Source organism: Cetorhinus maximus, chromosome 10 (assembly GCF_964194155.1).
Source record: "Cetorhinus maximus chromosome 10, sCetMax3.hap1.1, whole genome shotgun sequence".
NCBI lineage: Eukaryota > Metazoa > Chordata > Chondrichthyes > Lamniformes > Cetorhinidae > Cetorhinus > Cetorhinus maximus.
The window spans coordinates 97,708,946-97,735,678 of record NC_135888.1 but is presented as its reverse complement, the minus strand read 5'-3'; the positions used below and the strand labels follow the sequence as shown (position 1 = coordinate 97,735,678).

The 26,733-nt window shown below is 45.8% G+C and overlaps 1 protein-coding gene across 1 annotated transcript in view; it reads right to left on the bottom strand.

The window, feature by feature from the left end:
- LOC144685865 (A disintegrin and metalloproteinase with thrombospondin motifs 2-like) overlaps nt 1-26,733 on the bottom strand; it is a 264,496-nt gene that overhangs the window by 18,364 nt on the left and 219,399 nt on the right. The window contains exons 13-17 of the mRNA XM_078550836.1: nt 22,030-22,163; nt 14,359-14,482; nt 11,754-11,834; nt 11,265-11,428; nt 625-784 (exon numbers count right to left, since the gene is read on the bottom strand). Of these exons, the coding sequence (XP_078406962.1) occupies nt 625-784; nt 11,265-11,428; nt 11,754-11,834; nt 14,359-14,482; nt 22,030-22,163 (663 nt within the window). The remainder of the gene's footprint in view (nt 1-624; nt 785-11,264; nt 11,429-11,753; nt 11,835-14,358; nt 14,483-22,029; nt 22,164-26,733) is intronic.

Below are 26,733 nucleotides of genomic sequence, written 5' to 3'. Positions count from 1 at the left end.
TCATCCCTGGAAGCATTCTGGTAAATCTCCTCTGCACCATCTTAAAATCACTCACATCCTTCCTAAAGTGTGGTGACCAGAACCGGATGCAATACTCTAGTTGCGGCCTAAACAGGGCTTTATAAAGGTTCAGCATAACTTCCCTGCTTTAAATGATAATCAGGTCCTGCCATTAAAACCATTCTTCCTCAGTTTCCTGACTGCTAAGACAAGTTGATATTAGGTCCTAGGCATTTTTATGTGATAGCATTTAATTTTCAGATTTTTAAACTGAACTCAAGTCCTCGAACTGCCATGGTGGGGTTTGAACTTATATTCTCTGTATTACCAGTCTAGTATCATAACTACTGCATGACCATAAGCATGTTCCAAACGAGGCATTTTCCAGCCGTACAGATAGATTGCCATGTTTTCTAAAAAAAATTGCCAGATTTTAGTATCAAGAGAGTTAACCTGCTTGACTCATTGAGTGCAATCAAAATTAGTGTGTGGTTAGGTGCTGATCCACAACTTCCCTATAACACTTACACAATAATAAATATTTGTGATTTATTAATTATAACCAATAGCCAATTTTTGGCTCACAGAAGATATAATCTAATTTATTCTCTAGCTAAGAATTACCTCCTCCACACTGTTTGGAGCACTGGGACCATCTCTTCAAAGCCCACTCAAATGTAGCCATGTCTTCCTGTAAAACTTCATTAGTAATGGTGGCCAAGTAGTCTTCATGAATTGTGTACTTATAAGTCAAGGAGCATTTGGAATCATCATTTGGCAACATCTATTTTTTTTTAAAAGGCATAAAGATACATTAGTAATGATTACATATTCATAAAGCCTATTGTTTCAAATAATCACATTTACGATGTAACAGGAAGTACTCATGCGCATTAACAACTACAAGAGAAAATTAATTGACATAGACATGGGGGAATTATGCATTGGGGCACCAGAATGCAACTCAAACTCTGCTTAGTTCCTGATCAGAACAAGGAGCAGCTGAGTACAAATGAGATCTCTCCATGGAAGGAGAAGCTCTCATGAGGTTTCTGAAACCTGCTCAACATTTACAGACAAAGATTAACTATTAAATAATTATATACCACTGCAACTGTATGAAAAGGAGCAAGAATTTCATAAGCATCAGAAGGGTGGTTCAGACAAAGAAGACCTTTCAGTCCATTTGATTTTTTTCCTCCAGAAGACCAATCAAATAATTTTACCATTACAACAGTTAACTGTTTTTAAAAGAACTCAGTGACTTGACTTTAATCAGCCTTCCTGCTAACTGATTCTACCAATTAATGCCCTCTATGTAAACAACAACAAAAACTCTTTGCATTTATAGCACTAGCCCTGGCACCTCTAGTAAAATGCATCAGCAATGAAATCAGACAAAAATGGAGTCAAAGCCAAAGAAAGCAATATTAAAAGGAGTGATCAAATGCTCAGTTAATTAAGAGGGTTTTAAATTCACCAAGGCTCCTTAGACAGCATTTTCCAAACCCACGGCCGCTACCATCTAGAAGGACAAGGGCAGCAGATAGATGGGAACACCACCACCTGGAAATTGCCCTCCAAGTCACTCACCATCCTGACCTGGAAATATATCGCCATTCCCTCACTGTCGCTGGGTTAAAATCCTGGAACTCCCTCCCTAACAGTACTGCGGGTATACTTACACCATGGAGACTGCGATTCAAGAAGGCAGCTCAACACCACCTTCACGAGGGCAGTTAGGGACAAGCAATAAATGCTGGCCCAGCCAGTGAAGCCCACATCCCATGAATTAATAAAAACAGGAGGGTCTCAAAGGAGGGGCCAGGAGGTCTAGAAGCAGAGAAGTCTACGTAGGAAATAGTGGAGCATAAAGGCATGGTTGCCAATGATGGTGCATGTAAGGGAAGGATACACAAGAAGCTGGAGTTGGATGAATAGAAAGTTCAGTTGGTGTTTGTAGGGCTGGAGGAGTTTGGGCTGGCAGTGCTGAGGTCTTGAAGCCAGTTAAAAATAAAGAGGAAAATTTTAAATTAAAAGCTTCAGTGACTGAGAGCTGATGTAGACCAGCAAGGACAAGGTGATGGATTAGCAGGGCATAGTGCAGTATAGACTATCGGTACCAGGGTTTTAGATAAGCTGAAGTTTATAGAGGATGAGAGACCTGCCAGGAGATCATTCAAATAGTTGAGCCCGGAGATGACAAAGGTATGAATGAGTGATTCAGTTGCAGATGGGTTCATGCAGTGCTGGGCAGGCTAGTAGTAGCTGATCTTTGTGATGGAGAGGATTGGAGGTTGCAAGATCAACCAAGGTCACTTATGACTTTCAGGTTGCTAACTGGGTGATTCAGTCTCAGGCAGTAGCCAGGTGGAAGGATGAAATTGGTGGAATGGGTAAGGATTTTATAGCAAGGCTGAAGATGATGGCTTAACTCTCCTCAATTTTTAACTGGATGAAATTGGAGTTCATCCAAAAGTGAATGTTGTACAGCAGTCTGACACCACAGAGGCAGTGGAGAGGTTGAGAGAGGTGGTGAAAAGGTAGAAATAGATATTGTCACCACTAGAAGTTGAGCCCATGTCATTGGGTAATATCACCACGAGGAGAAGGTGAAGAACAGACTGGGGCTCCAGAAGGAAGCGAAGCTATTCCTGGGTATGCTTTGGCTACAATGTGACAACTAATAGTGAAACAAAACTGGACTATCCTACTGAGCTGACAATGGCAGAGAAACATTCAACAATGGTAATATAGGGTTGACTGTGTCAAAGGCTCGAGAAATTGAGGATGCTGAAGGAGGAAAATGCAGCATGGTTATAGTCACAGTCATAGAGGATATCACTTTGACGAGTGCTATTTCAGTGCTGTGAGAAGGACAGAAGTCTGCTTGTGTAGTTTCAAATATAGAGCTCCAGGAAAGATGGGCATGATTTGGAAGGTAGCATCAAGTTAAAGGATTTTGGAGAGGAAAGCGGAGGCAATACGTTGCAATGATAGAGAGGTCAAGGATGCTTTTTTTGAGGTTAGGGCGATGACAACTGTTTTAAAAGGGAGGCAAACTGTTCCGTGAGACAGGAAATCATTTACAAAATCAGCTGGCACTGGAGCCAAGAAGGAAGGTGAGCAGCCAACAGTTCAATGTGAATGGGGTAAGGGTATCATTAAGCTCAGATAGTGTATGAGGAGAGATAGAAGAGAAATAGAAGAAGCCGGAGATTACAGCCAGGACTGGGGAGTCTGGTGGAGAGGATGACTTGGAGGACAAGGGGAAGGAGGAAATAGCAGAGGCAGCTGAATGTATGGTCTCAAAATTAGACACAAAATACCATATACTTGTTGGCAGAGGTGTTGGTGTAGAGGAAGGTGAGAAAGGTTTAAAGAGACAGTTGATACTGGAGGAAAGAAAGCTAGGGTTAGCTTTACTCTCCAGGATGTGACTTGAGTATTGGTCAATTTGGGCAAAGGAGAGAGAAGCATGTTTGCGCTTGATTTGGTAGAGCCAGATATAATGAAGGATGGCTAAACCAGATACATGGAATGCTGCATGGATTGCACTTGTGGGAACAAAAATGAAGGCCATAACTGAGGAAAGATCAGGAGGGGAGAGAATAAACAGCTTACAGCGGACATGTGTGGGTTCAGAAAAATAGTAGGAAAAGGTAGCAGATTGCCTTGCCCATGACCAAGCCATGGGAGCTGAGAGGCCATGTGAGCTGAAATATCAAAGGGGCTTCTTTTAATATGGGCAGAACAGCTCGTATGAAAGGAGAGACAGGGCAGTGAAATTACAGGAGAGAAAACAACATGAGCTGAAACAGAGGTTGAAATCACTGACGATTAAGATTTAGTCAGTGCAGAGGGAAGAAGGGAGGACGTTTTAGTGAGAAACTTAGGATGAGGTTTGGGGCCCAGTGAAGAATGTGGCTTTTAAAAGTGAGGCCACAGGCAGAGAACAAGCTGATGTGCTTGAAAGAGGAACTGCCAGAGAAGTAGGGGGTCAGAGACCAAGATGTGAGTTGGTGATGACCATTCTGCCACTGTTGTGGTTTGGGTAGAGCAGGTGATGGAAAGTATAGTCAGGCCAGAAGGCTTCAGTGACGGGCAAGGTGTCATCACCCATGAGCAATGCTACTCTCTTTTTTATTCTTTCACAGAATGTGGGCTTTGCTGGCTAGGTCAGCATTTATTGCCCATCCCTAACTGCCCTCGAGAAGCTGGAGGTTGTAGTATAAAGGTCTGGCATGTATAGGGATAATGTGGGACTGAACACAGTACCACCCACACAGTGATGTGAGAGAACACATGACCTGCACCTCGGGTCAGTCTAGTGTTGGACAGAGCCATGTGTACCAGCAAACGTGGAAACTCCTCCTAGCTTGACCCCTTTATTGTATATACGTACATAGTTCTTGTATTAATAAATACATAGTTATGTATCTAAGACATAAATAAAACTACGAAGACTTAAGACTATGATGAATTAATTAAGACCTACCGAGCAATATCCAAAACGCTACGACATGGTGGCAGTGATTGAAAAAAACAGAAACCTTGCAAAAAATGCAGATAAAAACTAAAATCCTACAAGACTAAAGAAAAATTTGAAGGAGCATTCTGACCTGAAGCAAAGCTCGAGAAGCAGTCGCACAGAGGAAAATCGCAAGGGAAATGCTCCAAAGAAAGGCTTGGAAGCTGAAGGCAGAAATTTAAAATTCCTCAATGCAGCAGAAGACTCCACAGGGTCTCTTGGAAGTCCAGCCTCAATGCCCATAGTGCAGTGTCAGCAGACCTAACAAAGGTGAGCTAAAACTTTTAAATTCAGCAAATTCTGAGAAACTTTTAGATAGTTCAGTGGTCAGAAATTGCCATTTAAAAGCTCCATCGGAAAAAACAGATTTTTGAGTCGGCGCCTGAACATATGGTGTCTGAGCTCACTCCAAAAGGGAAAAAAACGTAATGAATTCATTTGGAAGAATCACGATTAAAGAATCAGCTTCAAACGCTACCAAAGGCCAGGTTTCAACACATTGCGACCCTAAAGCATAATGTTGAAACAGACAAGTCTGCAGCTAGTCAATCCAAGCAGCCATTGTTTAACATTTTTTCAAGGCCAAGCGTGAGCACCATTGCAGTTGGAGCCCACCAAAACCGGCAAGTTCGGATTAACCCCTTGTCTTCAAATGAATAGAGGCGCCATCTTGAATTTCAGCAACTTCTTAAAGCTGAGCCTACACTTTTTAACCATGGATCAAAATCCACATTTCCAGATCAATTTAGGCTTATTCAAGAATCAGATTGATCACATAATTGGGGACTTTGGAGAAAAAGTTTCCTTAGATACATGATTGCTTCTTCAGGTCTGGATAAAAAGACAGAGACTCAACAAGTTAACACACTGCTTTGCTCGGTAGGCCTGATTATTGCTAGAGGAACAATAAATTATCCGCTAAATTTGAAGTACTAAAATCATTCAATGTTTATTTTCACCTAAGAAGTAACAAAATCCTTGAAAGGGGTAAATTTAATAAATGTGTCCAGCAGCCTGGATAACCTGTTGACTCATCCATTAGTAATCTGTACAGGATGGTTGAAGGCTGCAAATATGGAGACCTAAAATCTGAACTTATCAGGGATAGAATAGTTGTAGGAGTTGCAAATGACATACGCTCAGGCATGCTTCAAGCAAAGGATGATCTAACCCTTGAGAAACCTATCCAAATTGTTAAGCAGTCTGAACTCCATGTGCAGCACAGAGGAGAAGTAAACCGTGGTACAAAGGAAATCCCACAGTCCAGTTGGTTAAATAGCACAGGAACAAGGACATTCCAGGCCAAGGGAAGCAATACCCTAACTGACCATTACAGTGACGATGCCAACACTGTGGAGCAAAGTACCCCACAGGCAAAGTCAATGTCCTGAAATTTCAGCCCAATGCTTTCAATGTAACAGAATTGGACGCTTCTGCAAGGCCAAAGCATCTAAAACACACAGAAGACCCAAAGATGATTCATGAGGTCGAGACTGCACACCAAGACGATACAGAATCATGCTTCTTGGATGAAGTCAAAGATCCAAGATTTTTGTTTTGGAGGAGCCAGTGTTACAGTCCTGTCAGGCAGAGAACCATGGCTGGTGCCCCAATGGCTGGTGCCACGCACGACACACCTATACGGAGCAGAAGGCATAAAGTTCCTGGTGAATGGCGCCCTGCAGGCGACACTGAGGTACAAGGATAAAAGAAACCGAGGGAACCTGTTTGTGGACCACAATCAGGACTGTTTACCAGTAAGCCACAAAGCTTGCATTGAACTTAACAGTCTTCAAAAACTTGACAAGGTCAACCAATAAGGGCCTAGCTCAAAGTATAAAAGTGAGTTCCCGAAGCTCTTTACAGGACTGGGGTGACTGAAAAACAGACACGATCACACTGAGGGAGGATGCCAAACCCATGTGCCTATTCATGCCACAAAAGATCCCCCATCCACTCATGAAACAAATGCAGCAGCAGCTGGACAATATGACAAACATGGGAATCATCTCCTGAGTCACGCAGCCAATCGCCTGGCGTTCCGGGATGGTCCCAGTCCCAAAATTGAACGGGTCCGTCAGTATTTATGTCGACCTGACACAGCTCAATAAAGCTGTAACCAGAGAAGTACATCCCTATGTCCTCAGTGGACAAAAGCCTGACTAAACTCTTGAAGAGCACGGTCTTTTCAAAGTTGGACACAAACAGTGGCTTTTGGCAACTTTCCCTTGATGAAGACTCCAGGCTGCTGACCATATTCATTACCCCCTTTGGCCAATTCTGCTTTAACCACCTGCCAATTGGAATCACTTTGGCACCAGAAATATTTCAACGCACGATGTTGGCCATTTTGCAGGGCCTACAGGGCATCATTTGTCACATGGATGATGTATTGGTTCACGGTACAATGGTGGAGGAACACAAGAGACTCATAGCAGTTTTAGACCATCTTCAGGAAGCAGGACTGACACTGAATGAGAAATGTGAGTTCCCCAAAATATCAATTTGGTTCCTGGGTAACATCATCAACAATAAAGGCATCACAGCAGACCCACAGTAAACTAAAACTATCAGCGCATTCCCAACCCTATTCTCAATTCCAGACTTCCAGCGATTCTTGGAGATGGTGAACCAACTGGCAAAATTTTTACCTAATTTTGCACAGGTGACAGAACCTTTGAGGCATCTGCTTAAGAAAGACCAGGCATGGTGCTAGAACTCTCATCAAGAGCAAGCATTCACTCACACTAAAGCATTGCTGTTGTCTACTGACATTCTAGCTCACTACGACGCATCCCTGTCCATCACCATAGCTTTGTACATAGGCCTTGGGGTGGTCTTATCCCAGGAACAAATGGATGGAAGGTGCCGACTGGTGCACTATGCTTTCAGAGGGTTGTCGGGCACAGAGTTGAGGTATGCCATCATAGAAAAGGAAGCCCTTGCAGTCACATGGACATGTGAGAAGTTTTCAGACCATATCAGTGGCCTCAAGGTCACAATCAAAAAAGATCCTAAGCCACTAGTCTCATTACTGGATGAGAAGGAGCTAGCAAAGGCGCCTCCCAGAATTCAGAGGTTCTTCCTACGCCTCATGAGGTTTGCCTACGAGACGGTATACGTCAAAGGTAACAACCAAACAACGGCAGACACACTTTTCAGGGCCACATTAGGCCTTCTGACAAAACAGGACATCAATCTCATCGCAGAGCTGAAAGCGTACTCCCAATGGACAAGAAGACACCTGCCAGCAGCCACAGTAAACTCCAACAGATTCGCCAGGAACAAATGCGTGATGAGGAATGTGCCCGCATCCGCCATTACAGAGACCAAGCGATGGTACCATGAAAGCCTGGTTCGAACAATAAAAGCACTTTATGATCATAGACAAGCCCCTGGTCAACAATGAGCGGCTGATCATCCCAGTTTCCCTTCGGCCGGAGATCCTTCAAAAACTACCAGGGCCACCTGGACATCATCAAGTACAGGGCATGGGTCCAATCCTCTGTCTGGTGGCCAGGCATTTCCATGACAATTGAGGACATGATAACAAACCATCTGGTGTGTGCGCTGCACAGGCAGGACCAAAGAGAACCCCTCATCTCCACACAGTTCCCCACCAGGCCATGGGAGAGGCTGGGTATTGGCCTATTTGTCTTCAACAGCAAATTATTCCTTATAGTGGTGAATTACTTTTCCAGATGGGCTGAGGTGAAGCAACTATACTCAACTACCACAGGGGCAGTAATTAAGGCACTGAAAGAGATGTTCACAAGCCATGGCATCCTGGACAAGATCATGTCCAATGATGGCCCATAATTTTCAAATGAGTACTTTGTACACTGCACCACCACATCCAGTTTCCACCACCAAACCAACTTCCCAAGATACCCACAGTCAAATGGGGAGGCCAAAAAAGGGGTCCGTGCACTGTAAAAGCCCTCCTAAAAAAGAATGAAGACTTTCCCACAACATTGCTAATGTACAAGTCCACCCTGTTAAAATGCAGTCTGGCCCCATCTGAACTCTGGAGGGCAGGAAATTCTGCACACAACTTCCAATCTTGCTGAAAAAAACTAATACCAGGTTGGTAACTAAGGATTACCAGGGCATTCAAGCAAGAGTGCTGTCTTACAGGTGAAAGCAGGCTTCCGCCTACAACAAGAGGTACCACACCAGACATTTGCCACAACTACGAAAGGATGACAAGATCTGGATTAAAGATCTCGAGAGAGAAGTTACTATCATCAGGAAGGATGATGATATGATGATCAACCTCGGTCCTACCTGGTTGGTACCCCAGAGGGTACAGCCAGGAGAAATAGGAGGAGTCTCCTCCTCATCCCTAGATGGCCCATTCCCACAGTACAGTGGAGAGACATCAAGGAAAATAACCAGATGCCAGAACTACCTCCAAATCAACAGTGTTTTCTGTAATAACAGGGCCTACCACTCTTGCGACAGTAGTGCGAACAAGATATGGAAACGTTATAAGGCCCCCAGACTGCCTGAACCTATAAACTCAGAGACTTGAAGGGGGGAGATGGGGGAGTAATAATGATGTAAATACATGGGGTAAACGAGAATAACTTGAAATACATTGGATAAAGACTTGGGGGAGGTGTAGGATAAACGTCTGGCACATACAGGGTTAACCTGGAACTGAGCACAGTACCACCCACATAGTGGTGTAAGAGAACACATGACCCATGCCTAGGAGTCAGTCTTGCGTTGGACAGAATGAGTACACCAGCAAGCATGCCACAGCTCCTAGTTTGAAACCTTTACTGTATATATATACATAGTTCTTGTAGTTAATAAATACATACAGTTCACCTACTTAAGACTGCAAAGACTTAATTAAAACCTACCAAAAAGTATCCAACACCCTACAATAGTGGTGAGTTGCCTTCTTGAACTGCTGCAGTCCATGTGGTGTAGATACACCTACACTGCTGTTGGGAGGCAAGTTCCAGGATGTTGATCCAGCAACAGTGAAGCAACAGCAATATAGTTCCAAGTCAGGATGGTGAGGCTTGGAGAGGAACTTGCAGGTGATGGTGTTCCCGTGTATCTGCTGCTCTTGTCCTTTTAGGTGATAGAGGTCGCAGGTTTGGAAGGTGCTATCAAAGGGGCCTTAGTGAGTTGCTGCAGTGCATCTTGTATATAGTACACACTGCTGTTACTGTGTGTCAGTGGTGGAGGGAGTGAATGCTTAAGGTGGTGGATGGGGTTCTAATCAAGCAGGCTGCTTTGCCCTGGATGGTACCAAGCCTCTTGAGAGTTGTTGGAGCTGCACTCATCCAGGCAATTGTAAAGTATTCCATTACACTCCTGACTTCTGTCTTCTAGATGGTGGACAAGGTTTGGGGAGTCAGGAGTTATTGACTGTTGAATTCCTAGTCTCTGACCTGCTCTTGGAGCCACAGTATTTATATGGCTGGTCCAGTTCAGTTTCTGGTCGATGGCAACCCCCAGGTTATTGATAGAGGGTGATTCAGAGATGGGAATACCATTGAATGTCAAGAGGCAATGGCTAGATTCTTTCTTGTGGGAGATGGTCATTGCCTGGCTCTTGTGTGGTGTGAATGGTACTTCCACTTATTGGTGGATATTGATTCAGTATCTGGGGAGTCACAAATGGTGCTGAACATTATGCTATCATTAGCGGACATCCCCACTTCTGACCTTATGATGGAAGGAAGGTCATTGATGAAGCAGCTGAAGATGGTTGGGCTGAGGACACTACCCTGAGGAATTCCTGCAGTGATATCCTGGGACTGAGATGATTGACCTCCAACAACGACAATCATAACCATCTCCCTTTGTGCTAGGTATTGCTGCAACCAGCGGAGAGTTTCCCCCCTGATTCCCATTGACTCCAGTTTTGCTAGGGCTCCTTGATGCCACACTCGGTTAAATGCTGCCTTGATGTCAAGGGCAGTCACTCTCACGTCACCTCTAGAGCTCAGCTCTTTTGTCCATGTTTGAACTAAGGCTATAATGAGTTCAAGAGCTGAGTGGCCCAGGAGGAACCCAAACTGAGCATTAGTGAGCAGGTTATAGAAATATTTACAGGTCAAAGAAATACTTAGAGGCAAGAGAGAGGCTAGAGTGTAGTTTTATTGGAGAGAGAGAAGCACCTCTGGTGATGGTGGAGTAAGGTAAAGGGGAAAAGGCATGATCACTGCTCTAGGGGGTGGGAAAGCACAAGAAGACAGGATCATACTCTTGAACGCACAAAGGAATCAGCAGCTGGCAAAGAAGGTGGAAAGGGATTTAGGAGAAGTGTACACAAATTAAAACTGGCCATATTCAAACTCTCTCGTGTCCAACTTTCTTTCTTGTGATATTCCTACTTCCAGCTATGAATCAACAGCAGCATCACTTTCAAATGTCTCTTCAATCTTGCCTTTTGTCACCTTTCCCAGGCTTTGGCTGGAATTTTTCACTCCCCACCACCCCCCCCCACCCTCCCCCCCAACGCCATCCCTCCCACGGCAGGATTCCCCATGGCGGATGTGGTGCGGCATTCAAACTTCCATTCACTTTGGCGGGACTGAAAGATCCTGCCAGCAGGAGGAGCTGGAAAATCCCACCCTTTGTCTCAATTCCTGTTCAGTTCCCATAGTAGCTCTCTCTAGTAGAAAGCTGTGGGAAGTTTCATTGTGTTAATGCTGTTGTACAAGTGTAAATTGTGTCTGTACTAGTAGTAACTGCAATGTAATCTTACCAGTACAACTATCCCGTCATAGAGGGGTCCAACAGTTTGTAGAGATTCCTTGTCGTTATCGTTGGAATATTCCCATATTACTCCCATTTGAATGAAAGTTTTAGAATCAGGCAAATCATCCTCTCCATTCAAAATGAAATTTCCTGTAGCTTGGTTCTTGATCACTTAGCAAATGAAAAAAACAATTAGTAGAGTTTGTGTTAAGTAAACATTATAATTACATTATCTTAAAATCACAAAACTAACTTTTGAGCATCAGTTACATTTTACTACTAACTTTCATTAAAAATAGCACTGGAAATACTTTTAAAACATTAAACACAGGACACACTGGACATGTCCTCCTGCTGCAGTTTGCACGTTAAATAGAATGGCATCTTTTACCGATGGTCAATTCAAATCATCTCTTCAATCAGAACTGCTTTCCCTCAACAATTATGAAATTCTTCTGTGGTTTGATACTTGTGGTTCATTTAGGGGAAGGCTTACCAATGAAATGAGGAGATGCACTTATCTCTTGAACAGACAGATGTCTAGCTCCAGCCGGAATTTCAAACATCTTCACATAGCCTTGCAGATCAGAGAAAAATAGTAATCAAAACATAATGTTAAAAAAGTATGGAACACATTTTAACTGAAGTGAACTTGTGTTAACATTAAAATAAAATTCCAAAATTATCACTGAGGTGACAAATGAATTGTCAATATTTTAGGGTTAATTTTCTTCCAGGATATGGATGAGAAATTGCCCTGAATTTCCTCCTTGTCTTCAGTACGGTAATTACACCATTGTTACACTGTTATTTGGCCTAAAAGATTGAAAAAATTTAATTTTAGTAAATGTAAATTCGTCTATATCACCAAGTGCTTTTCCCTCCTCTGAGTATTGATTCCAACCTATCAGGCTCCTAACCTTTCTGAGGAAATTAGGAGATTTTCCCTTGGTATCTAACCATGTCTCCTTATCTGCTATCCTAATGCTGTATTGAAATGCTCAGAGGACCTGTAGTGCAAGATGAGTTTGACTACTTATCCTGTATAAAGAGTTGTCTCCTGACTCATGGCAGCTAGTTCCTGAAAGGAAGCATCACTGGAGGGTGATCCTGGGCAGCTTGGTCTTGCTAGTCGCTATACACAGGCATAGTGCTCTGAGGATGATTGCCAGCATCCTATCATGTGCTGCTGTCCTGAGAAATGATAATATCAGGCACAGGGTCTTTGGCTGTCACCAATAAATGCTGGCCCAACCAGTGAAGCCCACATCCCATGAATGAATTTAAAAAAAATTCTACTAGGCTCTGGATCTGCAGCCTCAATCATCAGCAGCTGTCTGCGGTGACTAGGAGATCTGTCCAGCCCTGAGAGGTGGCAATAGCCAGTATTTGGAAGCTGCCTTCAAAATTGTCTTCAGTTGCCACCAGACCTGCAGTTTGTCCTTCCATGATCTCTGGTTACCTGTCACCTGAGGCCCTGCTGATGTCAATGTAGCTGCAACCCACTATATTATTGCCTAAAAGGAAGAGAAAACTTTGAGATGTCACCAAAAGGAGAGTGTAAGGGAAGAAATTTATCTCGGGCAGTCGTGCAAAATCTGAAAGGGTGTCAAATAGTTGTGAAGTAAATATTCTATTTGAATACACTGAATTTTGGTGCTTATTTTATGTAATGTTTTTATCAACTGACCACTACCCAATTTTTACTGGGACAATTTAAACTATTTAAACTAAATTGCAGAAATTTATACAATCGTGTGACTGCAAATATACACTCTCCACTGCCCATGCTAATGGTTCAAAATATAGGGTGGAATTTTATAGGCCACCCGCAGGAAAGCAGGCAGGGGGGCCCTTAAATTAGGGTGCCAGGTCATTGACGGAGTGCCCGCTGCCAGCTGGCCCACCCCTGCCCCACCACAGCTTTATGAATGGCAGGTGGGTCGCCCGTCTGTGGCTCAATTGAGACTCTTATGTGGGCAATTAATGCCCAAAAGGGCCTCATCTCGTCGCTGATTTAACAGGCGGCAGAAGAGGCCGGTGCTCAATGTGCAGCCCGGCAGGTTTTACCCTGCGGGCTGCTGGCCAGTTAAGGAGGGGGTTGCCTCTTGCCAGGGCTCCAGGGCCAGCTGGAGGCCCCTCCCCATAGTTTTGCCTCCCCATGTCCACCCTCCACCCATCCCACTTCCTCACCCTGTCCAACGTTTGCCAGAGCCTTTAAGCCTCCGATTGGCTGGGGAAGCTCTAAGAGGTGGTACTACCACCTGATAGATGGAAGCCCCATCTCATGCTAATTAAAGGTTTATCACCCAAAAAATTAAAGTAGGGTGAGCAAGCTACATGGAGGCAGGCTCACCCCCAACATTTACATGGGGTTGAGCCTGCATTCAGTGTATAATGCAGCCCATAGGCTGAGATTTTAACTCACCCAAAACCCAAGCACCTACACAGAGTATTTTCAAAGATAATCAGAGATTGGATTCTCAATTGGAACACCATGGAATCTGGAGGTTAAGTTCCTTGATACCATCTTCCCAGTAAAGAAGCAGTCTCCAACAGTGTATGGGTTAGAGAATTCCCACAACAATATTGTCACCCTGTCTTTAGCCTGTTCTCCCTTCATGTGCAATTTCTTGTTATGAGTGTAGGATCAGTGATAAATCCCATAATATATTGCCCATCGCCTAAAATGGAAACCATCAGCATTTGATGCCAACAGTCAGCATTTTGGGGTCCCAGTTATCATTTACTGGCAAAACTCATTGCAGAGCAGGGCTGCTTCTCCTTGTCCAACTCCTGCCCAAGTCCGATTGCTAACAGACTGGACCAGGTCCCCCTCTCCTCTCAGCAGCTCTTTCCACACCATGCCAGTGGGTGAAGCTTTTTAATCATAATAGTAATTAGGAATGGACATTTTGGCTATTCTCCTCCTCATCTGAGGTAGCTTTGTACCTAATCAGACAACTTGGTGTTAAAGATGAGATTTGTTCTGTAATTACTGTACTGGATGGTGTCTTCATTGGCTAAGTGATTGGAAATGCTGTGTTCCATTTTTATCTTTGCAATTTTTAAAGTTATAAATAATAACTAAACACACTGACCTGGTTTCTTTGCTGCTCTGGAAAATGTCCCTTTGATCACTTTGCAGTGAGAATTATCACCGCCACACACCCCACATTTGTCTTCCTTTTTGACGGAGCCCAGCACTTTATCACAGCCCACTTTCTGAAACATCAAAAGAGCACTAGACCTTACATTTTGGAGCATTTGGGAGTATTATTAACAGGCTCTTTATAAAGACAAGCATTAATATTAAAGAAAGCTATTAATGTCAAAGACGTATTCGCTGAGGCATAGTTACCCCCTTGTTAGTCTAGCAATAGCAGATGATAAAATTAGGTAATCATTTTCTAATGAATTTCACATTCATGGACTCCTCTGCAACTCACAGGATTCTTCCATTTTATCCAATGCACTCTGTAAAGATAGGGTAGGTGAATATCCTCAGACTGTGTCCCATCATCCAGTACAGTTTAATATTTTAGAGATTTATTCAAACAAATCAATACATATGTAACAGAACATATGTCATATTTTAATCAGTTATTTCACTCTAGAATTTGCCAGGGACAAGTTCAAAAATAAAAATAAGCCTGAATTTTCCACTGTTTAGTGGGTAGACTCTATGCAGCTTTTGTGGGCAGAATCATCCAGTCCTGTTGGCGGCGGGCGTCATGGCAGGCTGGGGTGGGGGGGGAACAATATGGTGAGAAGGCCAAAAATCAGTTTTGCACCGTTGTGAAACCAGTTTGCGATCGTCCACTCCACCCATCAATGGCAGGCCACGTTTCCTGCTGCCGCAATTCAGGAACGTAATTTCAACACTTTAGCAACTCATTGTAAGTCTGCTCACCGGAATCAACTCCCCATGCTGGATCATCTGGGCATTTGTGAGTATTGTTAACAGTGCACCTGGTGAGCTGCACTTCGCTTGGGACTTTGGGGTTTGTTTGCCTACCTTGCTTCGGGCAGCACTTGTGGTCATCAGCGCCACATCACTTTTAGGGGGGCTCACGGGCAGGTTTCTACCTGCCAGACCAGCCGTAAGGGAGGGGGTGGTTTTTCAATGGCTGCAGAGCTAGGGCTGTACAGGTGAAAGGGGTATCCCAGGGGGTGTGTGGGGGCACATGTTGATCTGTGCAAGTGGCACAGGGTTGAGGAGGCAGTCTCCAGGGGAGTTGAGGCTAGATGGAGATGTGAGGGTCTGTGTGAGAGAGTGAGTGGTGATGTCCCTTGAGCCGGCAGTGAGCGAGATGCCAGTGAATGTGTGTTGGCCTTGTGAGTGTGTGAGTTTAGAGTGATGAGATGGTTGTCTTACCCAGGCGGCACGGATGAGATCATTTATCCTCTTTCCGTACAGGATGGCCAACCTCCTCTGTGCAGCGTTGGCACTGACCACCACTGCCACCACCTCCCAGGCTGGATTGGTGAGATTGCTGGACCTCCAGTGGCTAGAGTGGGGGTGCAGGACATCACAGCGGGCCTCCAAAATGTATTCCAGTGATGGGTCACTGAACTCTTCTTGGCTTTCACTGGAGCAGTCCTGGGCTGCAAGCATTGAGAACTGTGTGCATGGCTGCAGTTTAGATATGGCACCGGGAGTGAGGAAATGGTGAGGTAACAGCGTGACGGGCGATTCAGAGGCTGCCCACCAGCGAGACGGCATGTTTCCTGTGGTTGCATAATTAATAAGGCAGGAAGCGGATGATACGGTGCTGAAACCCGCCAATGCGCCCAGCAGGTAAAACATTGTTTTTCATGCCCGCTACCATGCTTAGGGCAGAATTTTCTGGCTGGCAGGGGGTCGGAGAGGGAACGGGCACAGGCGGGCGTGGACCCGATCGTTGCCTGCAATCGGGTCCATGCCACCATTTTACGCGGGTGGGCCAATTAAGAGCCACCCAGCGTGAATCGCAGCTCCTGGAGGCAGCGGGAATGGGCGGGTGGTGGTGGGACTGCAATGACCTCTGGGTCCATTGGTGACCTGGGGGCCTGTTTTAAAAAGCTGCTGCAGCCTTTCAAAGGCTGCGAATCATGTCCAGTGGAAGAGCTCCCCAGAGCGCTGCTGGTGAGCAGGCCAGGCGGGAGGGTAAGGCAGGAGGGCACTGTGCCCCTCATTTTTCTGACAATTGCCTTGCTGCCCTCCTCAAGGAGGTGGCAGCACGGCGGGAGGACCTAGTACCCCAGGACGGGAGGAGGAGGCCCCCCCACATGATGGAACGTGCCTGGGAGGAGGTGGCGGAGGTGGTGAGCTCCCACGACGTGGTGCGCGCACCTGGATCCAGTGTCGCAAGTGCTTCAATGACCTCTTGCGCTCAGGAAGGGTGAGTATCATGTTGACATTGGTCACTTAACCCAGCAGGTAGGCTTTCCCCCCTGCTGCCCCCACAAGTCTGAGTGTAGTGGCTGCATTGAATCATTGACGGCATGTGTCCTTCGCTGGGAGGGCCAACAGATAGTGCCCATGCCGAGGTGACCCTGAGAGGGTTCAGCCCCCGCAGCATGTGGTACACTGAGACCCACATTACTGTTTTGGGGGCAACCTGGAGGAGCTGCACCTAGGCGCAGTGCTGGAACTCCAGGACATGTCAAAGTCAGGGTGATGAAATGCTGGGAGAGGAGCTTCAAGGTGGCGTTGGCACTGATCGATCTGCTGCCCTCTGTGCTCCACATGCTTGCGCCTCTTTGCTATGGAAGGTTAGACCATGCGGTGCCTAATGTGATGTAGGCAGCATTTGGCCAAGGGGGTGGGGGGCATGTCTAGCAGCTTTGTGTGAGTGTTCGGTAGCAGCCAGGTGAGGAGACACTGGAGCCCTGCAATGTCCCACTCTGGTTGGGGTGGGCCGTCCGCGAAGAGAGTCCAGGTAGAAGTAGCACTAATCAATGCTCTTCTCTCCTTTTCAGGAGAAGAATGCACAGAATGCTGCCGAGCGGGTGAGGACTGGGGGCGGCCCAGCACAGTTGGCGATTCTCAGCCACTTTGAGCAGGAGGCCCTAGATCTGGAGAGGCACCATGCGCCCAGGTCCACCGGTGTCGGTGAGGCTAGGGTGCCACGGGCAGGTATTTATGCCCAGCAGTGAGGTCACTATTGCTCTCCCAATAGCCATGGCAGTGCTGAATGTTCAGTGATTAAAGTTTGCAACATGGCTTGACCATTGCTTATGGAAGGGTGAGTGCATAAAGAGCCGGGGGACAGGGATGCACATTGACATTGTCTCTACGTTAACTGATCAAATGTCCTTGTTGTTCCTTTCTGCATCAGCAGAGCAGGGCCAGGAGGAGGAGCAGCAGAGACCCCCTCTCACACCTGAGGGCCCTGAAGTCTCACCAGGTTCACACCATCTCTGCCAGGCATGCACCAGCACAGATGCTAGCACCTCGGTGAGAATTAGAACATTGGCTATTGTCTCGGGGCACAGCGGTGAAGGCACTTCACAGTCGCTGGAGGAGCTGGCAGAGACAGAGTGTGCCCATGGCACCAGCAGTTGGAGGACTGCAGGGGACCAGGCACATGCTCAGTCGGTGCCTGATGATGTGCCTCTGGAGTCGTCCGCGACGCAGCAAGCGCAGGAAATGTGGCCGGGTGTGCGGGAGCATCTGGTGGAGATACACAAGGCTGTGCTTGGCTCGGTGTCCGTGGTGGAGGAGTCTATGCGGATGATCGCCAAAGCAATGAGCCTCATGGCCGAGCTCCATGCATCCTCCACGGAGAGAGTGGCAACTCTCATGGCGAGGCTCCTCCAGGAGACCCATCAGGGCTTCCTGGGGATGTGCTTGGACCAGCAAGCCCTCATATCGGCATTGAGCTCAGCTGGTGAGTGCCAGTGTGGGAGATGGTCTGCGCACCAAGTTTCCCAGCTTGGTGCCCATCCATCTATGATGAGCAGGGAGGTCCGAAGTGACCTCACATCGGTGCAGCAGCTGCCTGTCGTCTCTGTGGGCTCCTCTCAGGGCAGCTCCACCCCTCTGCCAGTGATCATTGCATCCCAGTGAGGCTGCGACGACTGGGGAGATGCCATCTGTGGAACTGGCAGCTCCCTCCCAGGTGGCCAGCACAGGCTCCATGGGCCAGAGGATGACCGCCAAGGTCATCAAGGCCAACAGAACAGCAGAGTCAGCAGGCTGTCTCAGGTGCCACTCCCGGCGAGTGGTCAGTACCAAGATGTAGCACCCGAAAATGTAAACATAAGGCACCTTAGGCACACCACTGGCATGGGGTGTACACCCACACAGTTCGCGGGGGTCTCAGGCCCAATCATCTGACAGATAAATTTGACTGCCTCCCTTGAGAGACGAAGCCTCTTTTGGCACTGCACCTCAGACATACTGAGGTAGCTGCTTTGCCACCTGTATACCCTGGGAGCAGGATAGTGGCGTCTTCTGCGGCCTCTTCCGCCTTGGACTACCTCTTGGCCCTGTGCCCCTTGTGCCTGCACCTGACCTCCCAAAGATGGCTCCCCGGAAGCTGAATGTGCACTCCTGGCCTCCTCCCCCTTCTAGCCCTCCCTTCCTCCTCAGAGGAGATGCCTCCAGTGAAGAGTTCAACCCCCATTCTCAAGCCAAGAGAAAGCTTCCTGAAATCTGCAGGCACAAAAAAGATTTCTCACTGCAGAGTGCTGACCTGAAGGTTGTGAGTCCAGTCCAAGCAGCTGGTTTGCGTTTTGAAGTATTGCAGATCACACAGGCAAGTGTCAGTAACTTTGAAAAATCAATATCTGACAGACCACACTTGCGAACCCACTGTGCCCTCTTATCCTGCCCGTGGATGAGGTTTATACAAATGTGTCCTACCCGCCTGCCCGTTGCACCCGTGCACCAACCCGAAAATTGCACAGGCGCTGAAAAATCGCTGTTGACTGGCGCCTCAGGGGTCGGTTAATTAATGGCAGGTGCACATCAGGAGTCAACGCGTGCCCGCCCAACAAAATATCGCGTTGGCACGCAGTGACGTTGGGACACTCGCCCGACGTCACCGCAAGTCATTTTACACGCATGCGTGCGGGGCCCGCCCCCGTATGCCAATGGGAACATTCTGCCCTTAGTGTAGGTCTGTACAATTCTGCTCCCCCCATCTCATAGGGATCTATTCATACAAAAATCACTGTCTATATGACTGCTGACCTCAGAAAAATGGAACAATTTTCCATACAAATTAGGGCTGACAGGGTCCAAGGAGGTATACAAAAAAATGCATCAATATTTTAAACATCAATATTTTAACAGTACTGCTTCATCCTATTATTCGATTATCTTTCAGCTGCATCATAAGGCCAGCCACTATGAAACTTTGAGAAAAAGGGAATAGTGGCAATTCTTTATTGTGTGTTTTGGAACCAAGTCCTAATTGGCATAAAATTATCTTTAAATTTCCCAAATATTTAAGAAAAAATGTAAATGCTTTCCCAGGTATAGTACAAATGTAGGTCTGATCAACAAGAGCTTACAGTTAGAGTCCCTTTTATTGACCCATTGAGAAAAAGAGTTAGCTCTGAGCTATTATAGCTGTACACTAAACATTTCAGATTTGCACATGGCAACACTAAGCTAGAATTTCCATTGTAAAAATAAAGCAAGAACGTTTCTGTGGGATAGTGTGGACTCATGTTCTATCAGAAAAAGGAGATCAATTTGTATGATTTAGAAAAATAAGATTTGAAATCCAAACTTGTTCGGAGACCTTTCTGGAACTGATAACTGACCTATTTGAGCTTTGCCAATCCAACAATAGTATTACCCCACTAAAATTTGGGTCAAAATGTTAAAATGAGTAAATAAATATATTATAAAATAAAAGCAAAATTGTCATCATTGTCTTCCTTTCCCCCTTATGCTCTCTAGCAACCTCTCCTTTATAAGCAAGCACACACCAACCATGAAATATCAGCCTAAGACAGGCAAAAAGAGGTAGGAATAGGCTTGCGTTATACCTTTGTCTTGTGTATAATATTGTGCAAAGCATACCAATTAAGCAGGACGCCATCCACCCAATCTGTGCCACATGCATAAAACAGGTGCTTGGCCTTTAAATATGTTAATGAAGGGTCTAAAATTAGTTATTGATCACCGGGGCAGGTGTCAGGATTGTCTCCATAAGACCATAAAACATAGGAGCAGAAATTAGGCCATTCGGCCCATCGAGTCTGCTCCGCCATTCAATCATGGCTGATAAGTCTCACTCAGGACTGAGAAAACACAGGACTTCAGTACCTACTACGGCTCACAAAAAAGGTAAATGTTAGGCGCATTTTAAAATTAAACTCTCTGTGGAACCAAGAGGAGGAGCAAGAGCTATACCCTTCAACTCCACAGTCCTGGAAATCAACCTTTCCAACCATTACCTGATCCAATCTTCCACCTAGAATTTACCTGAGAGCCACTGACAGCAAGCCAAAACTTTTTCTCATGGGGCAAGCTACCTGTGGAGGTGGGACAGCCACTCTGAACTTTTCCTAGAGATGTGGGTGAGGTGAGGCCTGAGGCCCAATTTCAGATTAGGCCAACACCTCTCTTAAGGCTGTGTGGGCCCAGGCTAATTTATAACCCTTGAGTTTTTGTGGCAAAGCCATCCTGTAGATGAAAAACTATTTTAAATCCCATTTGAATTTTCCTACACCAAATGCAGTGTTCAAAAAGACGTAGAGTGGAATTATTTTGCTCCTGTCTTTATCAACTAAAGATGCTGTGGTTTTTCTCTTTTAAAAACACTACTTCCTTTCCAATTATTTATTTATAAATTGGCACACTCTCCCAAGCAGACTGCTGACAAGATGGTGTGCATATATTATACGGCTATATGCGGAGGTTACAACTTATTTTAGTTAATTTTGTTTTATCACTATAATTAAAAAGTATTTGGCCAATTTGGAATGATTGAAAAACACTAACTTTAGTTGTGTGAAGATCTTCCCACGCTGCAAATACTGCACTATGTGAACCTGACCAAAATAACTAAATGTATATTTTTCTACAGGAAATGGCTAAACAGGGTTTTTCTGAAAAACAGGAGAAGAATTAAAAGAAATTTGGCACTTCCAGATTAACCTAGAAATTCAGATTACATGGGAGAGACTGCCTGGGATACTTACTGGGAAGGGAGCCCAGCATAAGGTAAACAGCTGTGAGGGACCCGCCTCATTCTGGGAGAGTGAGGTTTAAAATTCTACCCACAATGTCTTTTCTTCATCTATCAATTTATGAACCTCCTTCAAGAATTCATTCAGGTTGATAAGACATGCCCTTCTTTTCGACAGTCTCTCATAACCCTTTCTCTGCAGTGGTGAACAATGGTTCCTGTTAACAACTTCCCTACAACTGATGTCAACCTAATGGTCCTATAATTGAGTCTAGGGGAAAAAGTGGTTTCACTGTTGTTACACAAGTTGTACATTTCATTGTATGAACACCGAAACCTCTGGTTCACTATGAACAAAGCCACAGAAATATCCTATGATTTTTAAATGGAAGGCTTTTCATTTGTGCTAACAGCACATACAGGTGATAAAATGGAACAGCTTAAAATATTTATCTTCAGTAAACTTTCACTTAAGATATGTGACCTTTAAAAGATTGTTGTATATCTATAATATTAATATCCGTTTCAGTTATTGAGCACATCTTGGACCAGATGGAATGCATGTTTGACAGAATCCAAGAAAAATTGGCTACTTTATATTATTGAATTCTAAATTAACACAAAGATCGCATCACTCACCACACAATCACCTCGAACACAAATGTCATGGTGATCACTGTAGGAACAGCGTGTTCCATCATGTACCATTCTCTTCATGTAGACAATTTCTCTGGTTTCTTTTGATTCACAGGTGAGGAAGCACCTTTGTTCAGCTGTTGAGAGATATTAATTATATTACATACAAATTATCCTTGTCATATCATAGAATAACCCAGCTTTTAATGTCTTTGAAGCTTCTTTTCTTACTGTAAGTGCATCTTAGTTGATGTAGCAGATCAATACCTATTTTAGACTTTTTTTGCAAGAAATCAAGTGGGTGTGAATGATCAAATATTTTAATGTTTTAATATTTAAATGACAACTAAAACACTACAGATAGAATGTCAAAAATATATAAAAATATTCAATAAAAACAGGGAATGCTGGAAAAATTCAGCAGGTCAGGAGGCATCTGTGGAGAGAGAACAAGAGTTAATGTTTTGCGTCCGTATGACTCTTCTTCAGAAGAGTCTTTTTTTGTTAATGACTTTTAAGGTTCATCAAGCCAACAACTTTAAGGCCTTGATTTTCTTGCAGTTGGTAGAAACTTGAACTGGGATTTTCCACTCCCATTTGCAGAGGGCGTCATAGTGGGTGGGTGCAGAAAATATCAGGAGATTGCAAAAAACCTGTTTCAAGCTGTCATAAAACCAGTTTGTGATCGTCCACTCCACCCGTTAATGGTGGGCCGCATTTCCCGCCACCGTATGTCGGGGAGCTAATTTCAATACATTAGGATCTCATTGTAAGCCCCCCATGCTGGATCATGAGCAAACATGCTGACCTGTTTGACAACTGTACATAAGCAACGTGCACCTGGTGACCTGCACTTCGCTCAGGACTTTGAGATTTGTTTGTCTACCTTGCTTCAGGCAGCACTCACGGTCATCAGCGACAGGCTTCGCAGGCAGCACCATATCACTTTTAGGGGGGCTCATGGCAGGTCTCTACCTACCAGACCAACAGTAAGGCAGGGGTGGCTAGGAATTGCTTGGGGAAGGGGGACAAGTCCTTTTTCACTCCTGCCACCGCACTTAGTGCAAACTAGGGACAATTACACACTTGGAGTGGGCCTTCTGCCTGTCACTGAGCTTCCACTCTAATACCAGCAGATCTTCCAGAGCCAGGCATGTTTTGACTGTTGATAGGATGCCAGCTATCTCAGGAGCCACTAACTGAGGGCCTCTGGTTAGGTGAGGAAAGTAGTTTAAACTCTTCCCACAGGGGAACATGGCTGAATTCACTGGCTGGAGAAATGTCTTTAATTTGTTTTTTAATTTCCTGTGTTACTTCACGTAATTAACTGCAGCCCTTTTGTTTGGAACCAATCTATCCCTCCACCTCTTTGGCAATGTTACATGTCAGGAAAGATGCTTAGGCCCAATGGGTGGTTTTTGCTTTTAGTCTAAAATTTACATCTCCCCTCGGTGTAGAATCACGAGGCAGCATTTTCCACCCGTCGGGGGTCGCGCAGGAGCGGGCACGAGTGGGTGGGTTCCCAATCGGCGCCCCAGTTGGGGGCGCGCCGCCATTTTACGTGGGCAGGCCAATTAAGGCCCGACCAGTGTGACGTCCAGCTGGAAGCGCTATGCACTCCCTGTGCGGGGTGGGGGCGGGGGGGGTGGGGGGGGGGGGGAGATTCCCTGAGCTGGGAGTGTGCTCTTTCTTGCATGCGTGCCTAAGAGCACACAGATCTGCCTGAGGCAAAGTGCTGCCTCAGGGAGATCAGTGTTACTTTTAAAAAGTTAGTAAAGGATGAGAGAAATTTTATTGACATGTCCCCTCATGTGACACTATCACATGAGCTGAGACATGTCAATTACTTTTACTAAAAATGTAACACAAATTTTAAATTTTTAACGAAACCTCATCCCACCCGTGGATGAGGTTTCATGTTTTATCTGAAGGCCGCCTGGGCTCTTCACCTGCCCAGCAACCTTAAGGTTCGACGGGCAGGTCCATTAATCATTTCAATTACTTTTTTAATGGCCTTAATAGACAGTTGACAGGTCGGCGGACGTGCACCCGACTTGGCTGTGCACCCACCGAACTGAAAATCTAAATGACACAGGGTGATGTCAGGGTAAATGCCCCGCTTGCCAACCGGAAAATGCTGCCCACAGAATAGTTATAGCACATAAGGAGGCCATTCAGCTTCTTGCATTGGTGTCAGCTCTCTCCAATAGGAAATGTGCTAGTCTCGTTCTTTAATCCTTTTCCCGAAGCACAGTAATTATTTTCTCTTCAGGTGTTTACCCAATTTCCTTTTGAAAGCCATAATTGTATCTGCCTTCGACAAACTCTCAGGCAGTGTGTTCTAGATCCTTACCACTTACTGTGTAATAGGAGTTTTTTTTTACATATCGCCATTGCCTCTTTTGCCAATCACCTTAAATCTGTGTACTCAGGTTCTCGACCCTTCCAGCAACGGAAACAGTTTCTCTCTCATTAATCTGTTGAGACCCCTCTTGACTTTGAATACCGTTATCAAATCACCTCTCAACCTTCTCTTCTCTAAAGGGAATGGAATGGGAAAATTTCACCTAAAGTATCCATTCAACTAAACATGGTTCATGAGTGACATTACCTTGCCCCTCACTCTAGCCTTCATGTGTGGCTATACTTTCCACCACTTGCCTTGCTCCAACCACTATGATGGCGCTGCGGCTTTCTTCACCAAAGTCACCTTTTGGCCTCTCTTCCCACCCTCCGGCATTTTCTGTTTCTTCAAGCACCCAAATTGGTTGCAACATTCTAGTGGGGCTGGATTGTCAGGGCCCAAATTGGGTCAGAATGGAGGCAGGTGACCAGGAAAAATGCTGGCGACATAGTTTGTCTAGATATACCACCTCCATTTCCCGATGGCATAAATTTTCCTGAAGGCAGTGGCTGTGCCGATCTGTTTACTGAGGGTTTGTGAAAAGCCTGTCCCTATGAAGACACTGTGCAGAATTTTGCCGTTGGCGAGCAGGGGGCGGGGTCCGCTCGCTGACACGTAAAATGACACGGGATGACATTGGGCGGAACCCCCGACGTCATCCCGCCCCATTTAAATTTTCAGGATGCGGGGGTGCAGCAAAATCAGCTGTGGGCCCGCCGACCTGTCAATGGCCAATTGAGGCCATTGACAGATCAATTAAAGCAATTAAAGTACTTAGTGTACCTGCCCGTCCAATGTTTAAGGTTGGTGGGCAGGCCAGGAGCCCCGGCGGCAAACAGATAAAACATGAAACCTCATCCGCCAGTGCGATGAGGTTTCACGCAGGGTTTTAAAATTTTTAATAAAGTTATTATGTTAATTATGAACATGCTCCATCTCATGTGACATTGTCACATGAGGGGTACATGTTAGGGAATTTATTTTTTTCTATTTTTAATATTTTTCAAAGTATAAGCGATCTCCCTGAGGCAGTACTTGGCCTCAGGGAGATGTGGGCTCTTTCGTGCGCATGCGCAAAAGAGCACACTCTTGCTTTTGGGGAATCCCCCCCCCACCCCTGCCAGCCTGCACAGGAAGCGCATAGCGCTTCCCGTCGGATGTCATGCTGGGCGGGCCTTAATTGGCCTGCCCACGTAAAATGGCGGCGGGGCCCGCTTCTCCGGCGGGGATCGGCTCCCCGCCCACCAGAGATTGGGTCGGGCCCGCCCGACAGGCAGAAAATTCTGTCCACTGTATTTTCCTGGAGGCACCCAGTGTATGGAGCTCCCTGCCTCGGGCCAGATGAAGACAGGCGCAAACTACGTCAGGGGCGAGTCAAGGAGACCAGAAAAGTTTCAAAACGTAAGTGTGTGTGCTTTTTTAAAGGACTTATCCCTTTGAGGTTAAAGGTGCAGCAACGCATCACAGGTTAGGGGAAGAGTCTGAATTAAGAACTTTGTTGGTTCATGGGGTTGTCACCCCCCCTGGCATCACGTGGGCATCAGAGCAGTGGGCAAAGATGTTTGGACTCCGCCGGACCACCAGGAAAGCTGCAGCTGGAAATAGGTACTGCATTCTCAGAAATTGAGGCCATTGGAGATGAGAAGCAGCAGCCTGTACAGGAAGGGCATAGCACCTGGCATTTTGGAGGCCAGAAGAGAGGGACAAGGGGCCTGAAGGTGAAGTAGACACTACAAAGTCAACAGGCCAAGGTGAAGATACCTGTCAGACCTCTGCAGCATCTCACAGGTGGCCGCACACTGGTGCATCACCCAGGTGACAGATGCTCTCTTCACCAAGGTTAGACAACACATCAGATTCACAAATGATGGGGCAATGCAAGCTCAGAGGGCACTGGGTTCAGTGCCTGGACCGGCTAGGTGTTGCCATGTAATACCCTCTTGCAAGGATCTCGGTCATTATGGTGGACCTTGAGGGTGGTGAAGCCCTGGAAGGGGACAGCTATATGGGGGAGGAGTAGGAGCAGGGGTAAGAGAGGAGGAAGAGAGAGATGACACTGAATAGCGAGGTGCCCTGCAGCATGACAAGGTGGCCTCCTCTCCCTATGGGTGCCAGATCTGAGCGAGCCCCTCAGGCCCAAAGGTGGCAATCCACCTGTGCTGCACCTATTTGAGTGTCACCTCGAGTGGTCTCTTGATAAAGGGGGCTGTTGTCTCTGCTTCCAAGGTTCTGTGTTGCCCCCTTTATCTCCTTTGATGCAGTAAATTTACATTTTGTTTTCTGATAACTCGCACGACTGGAAT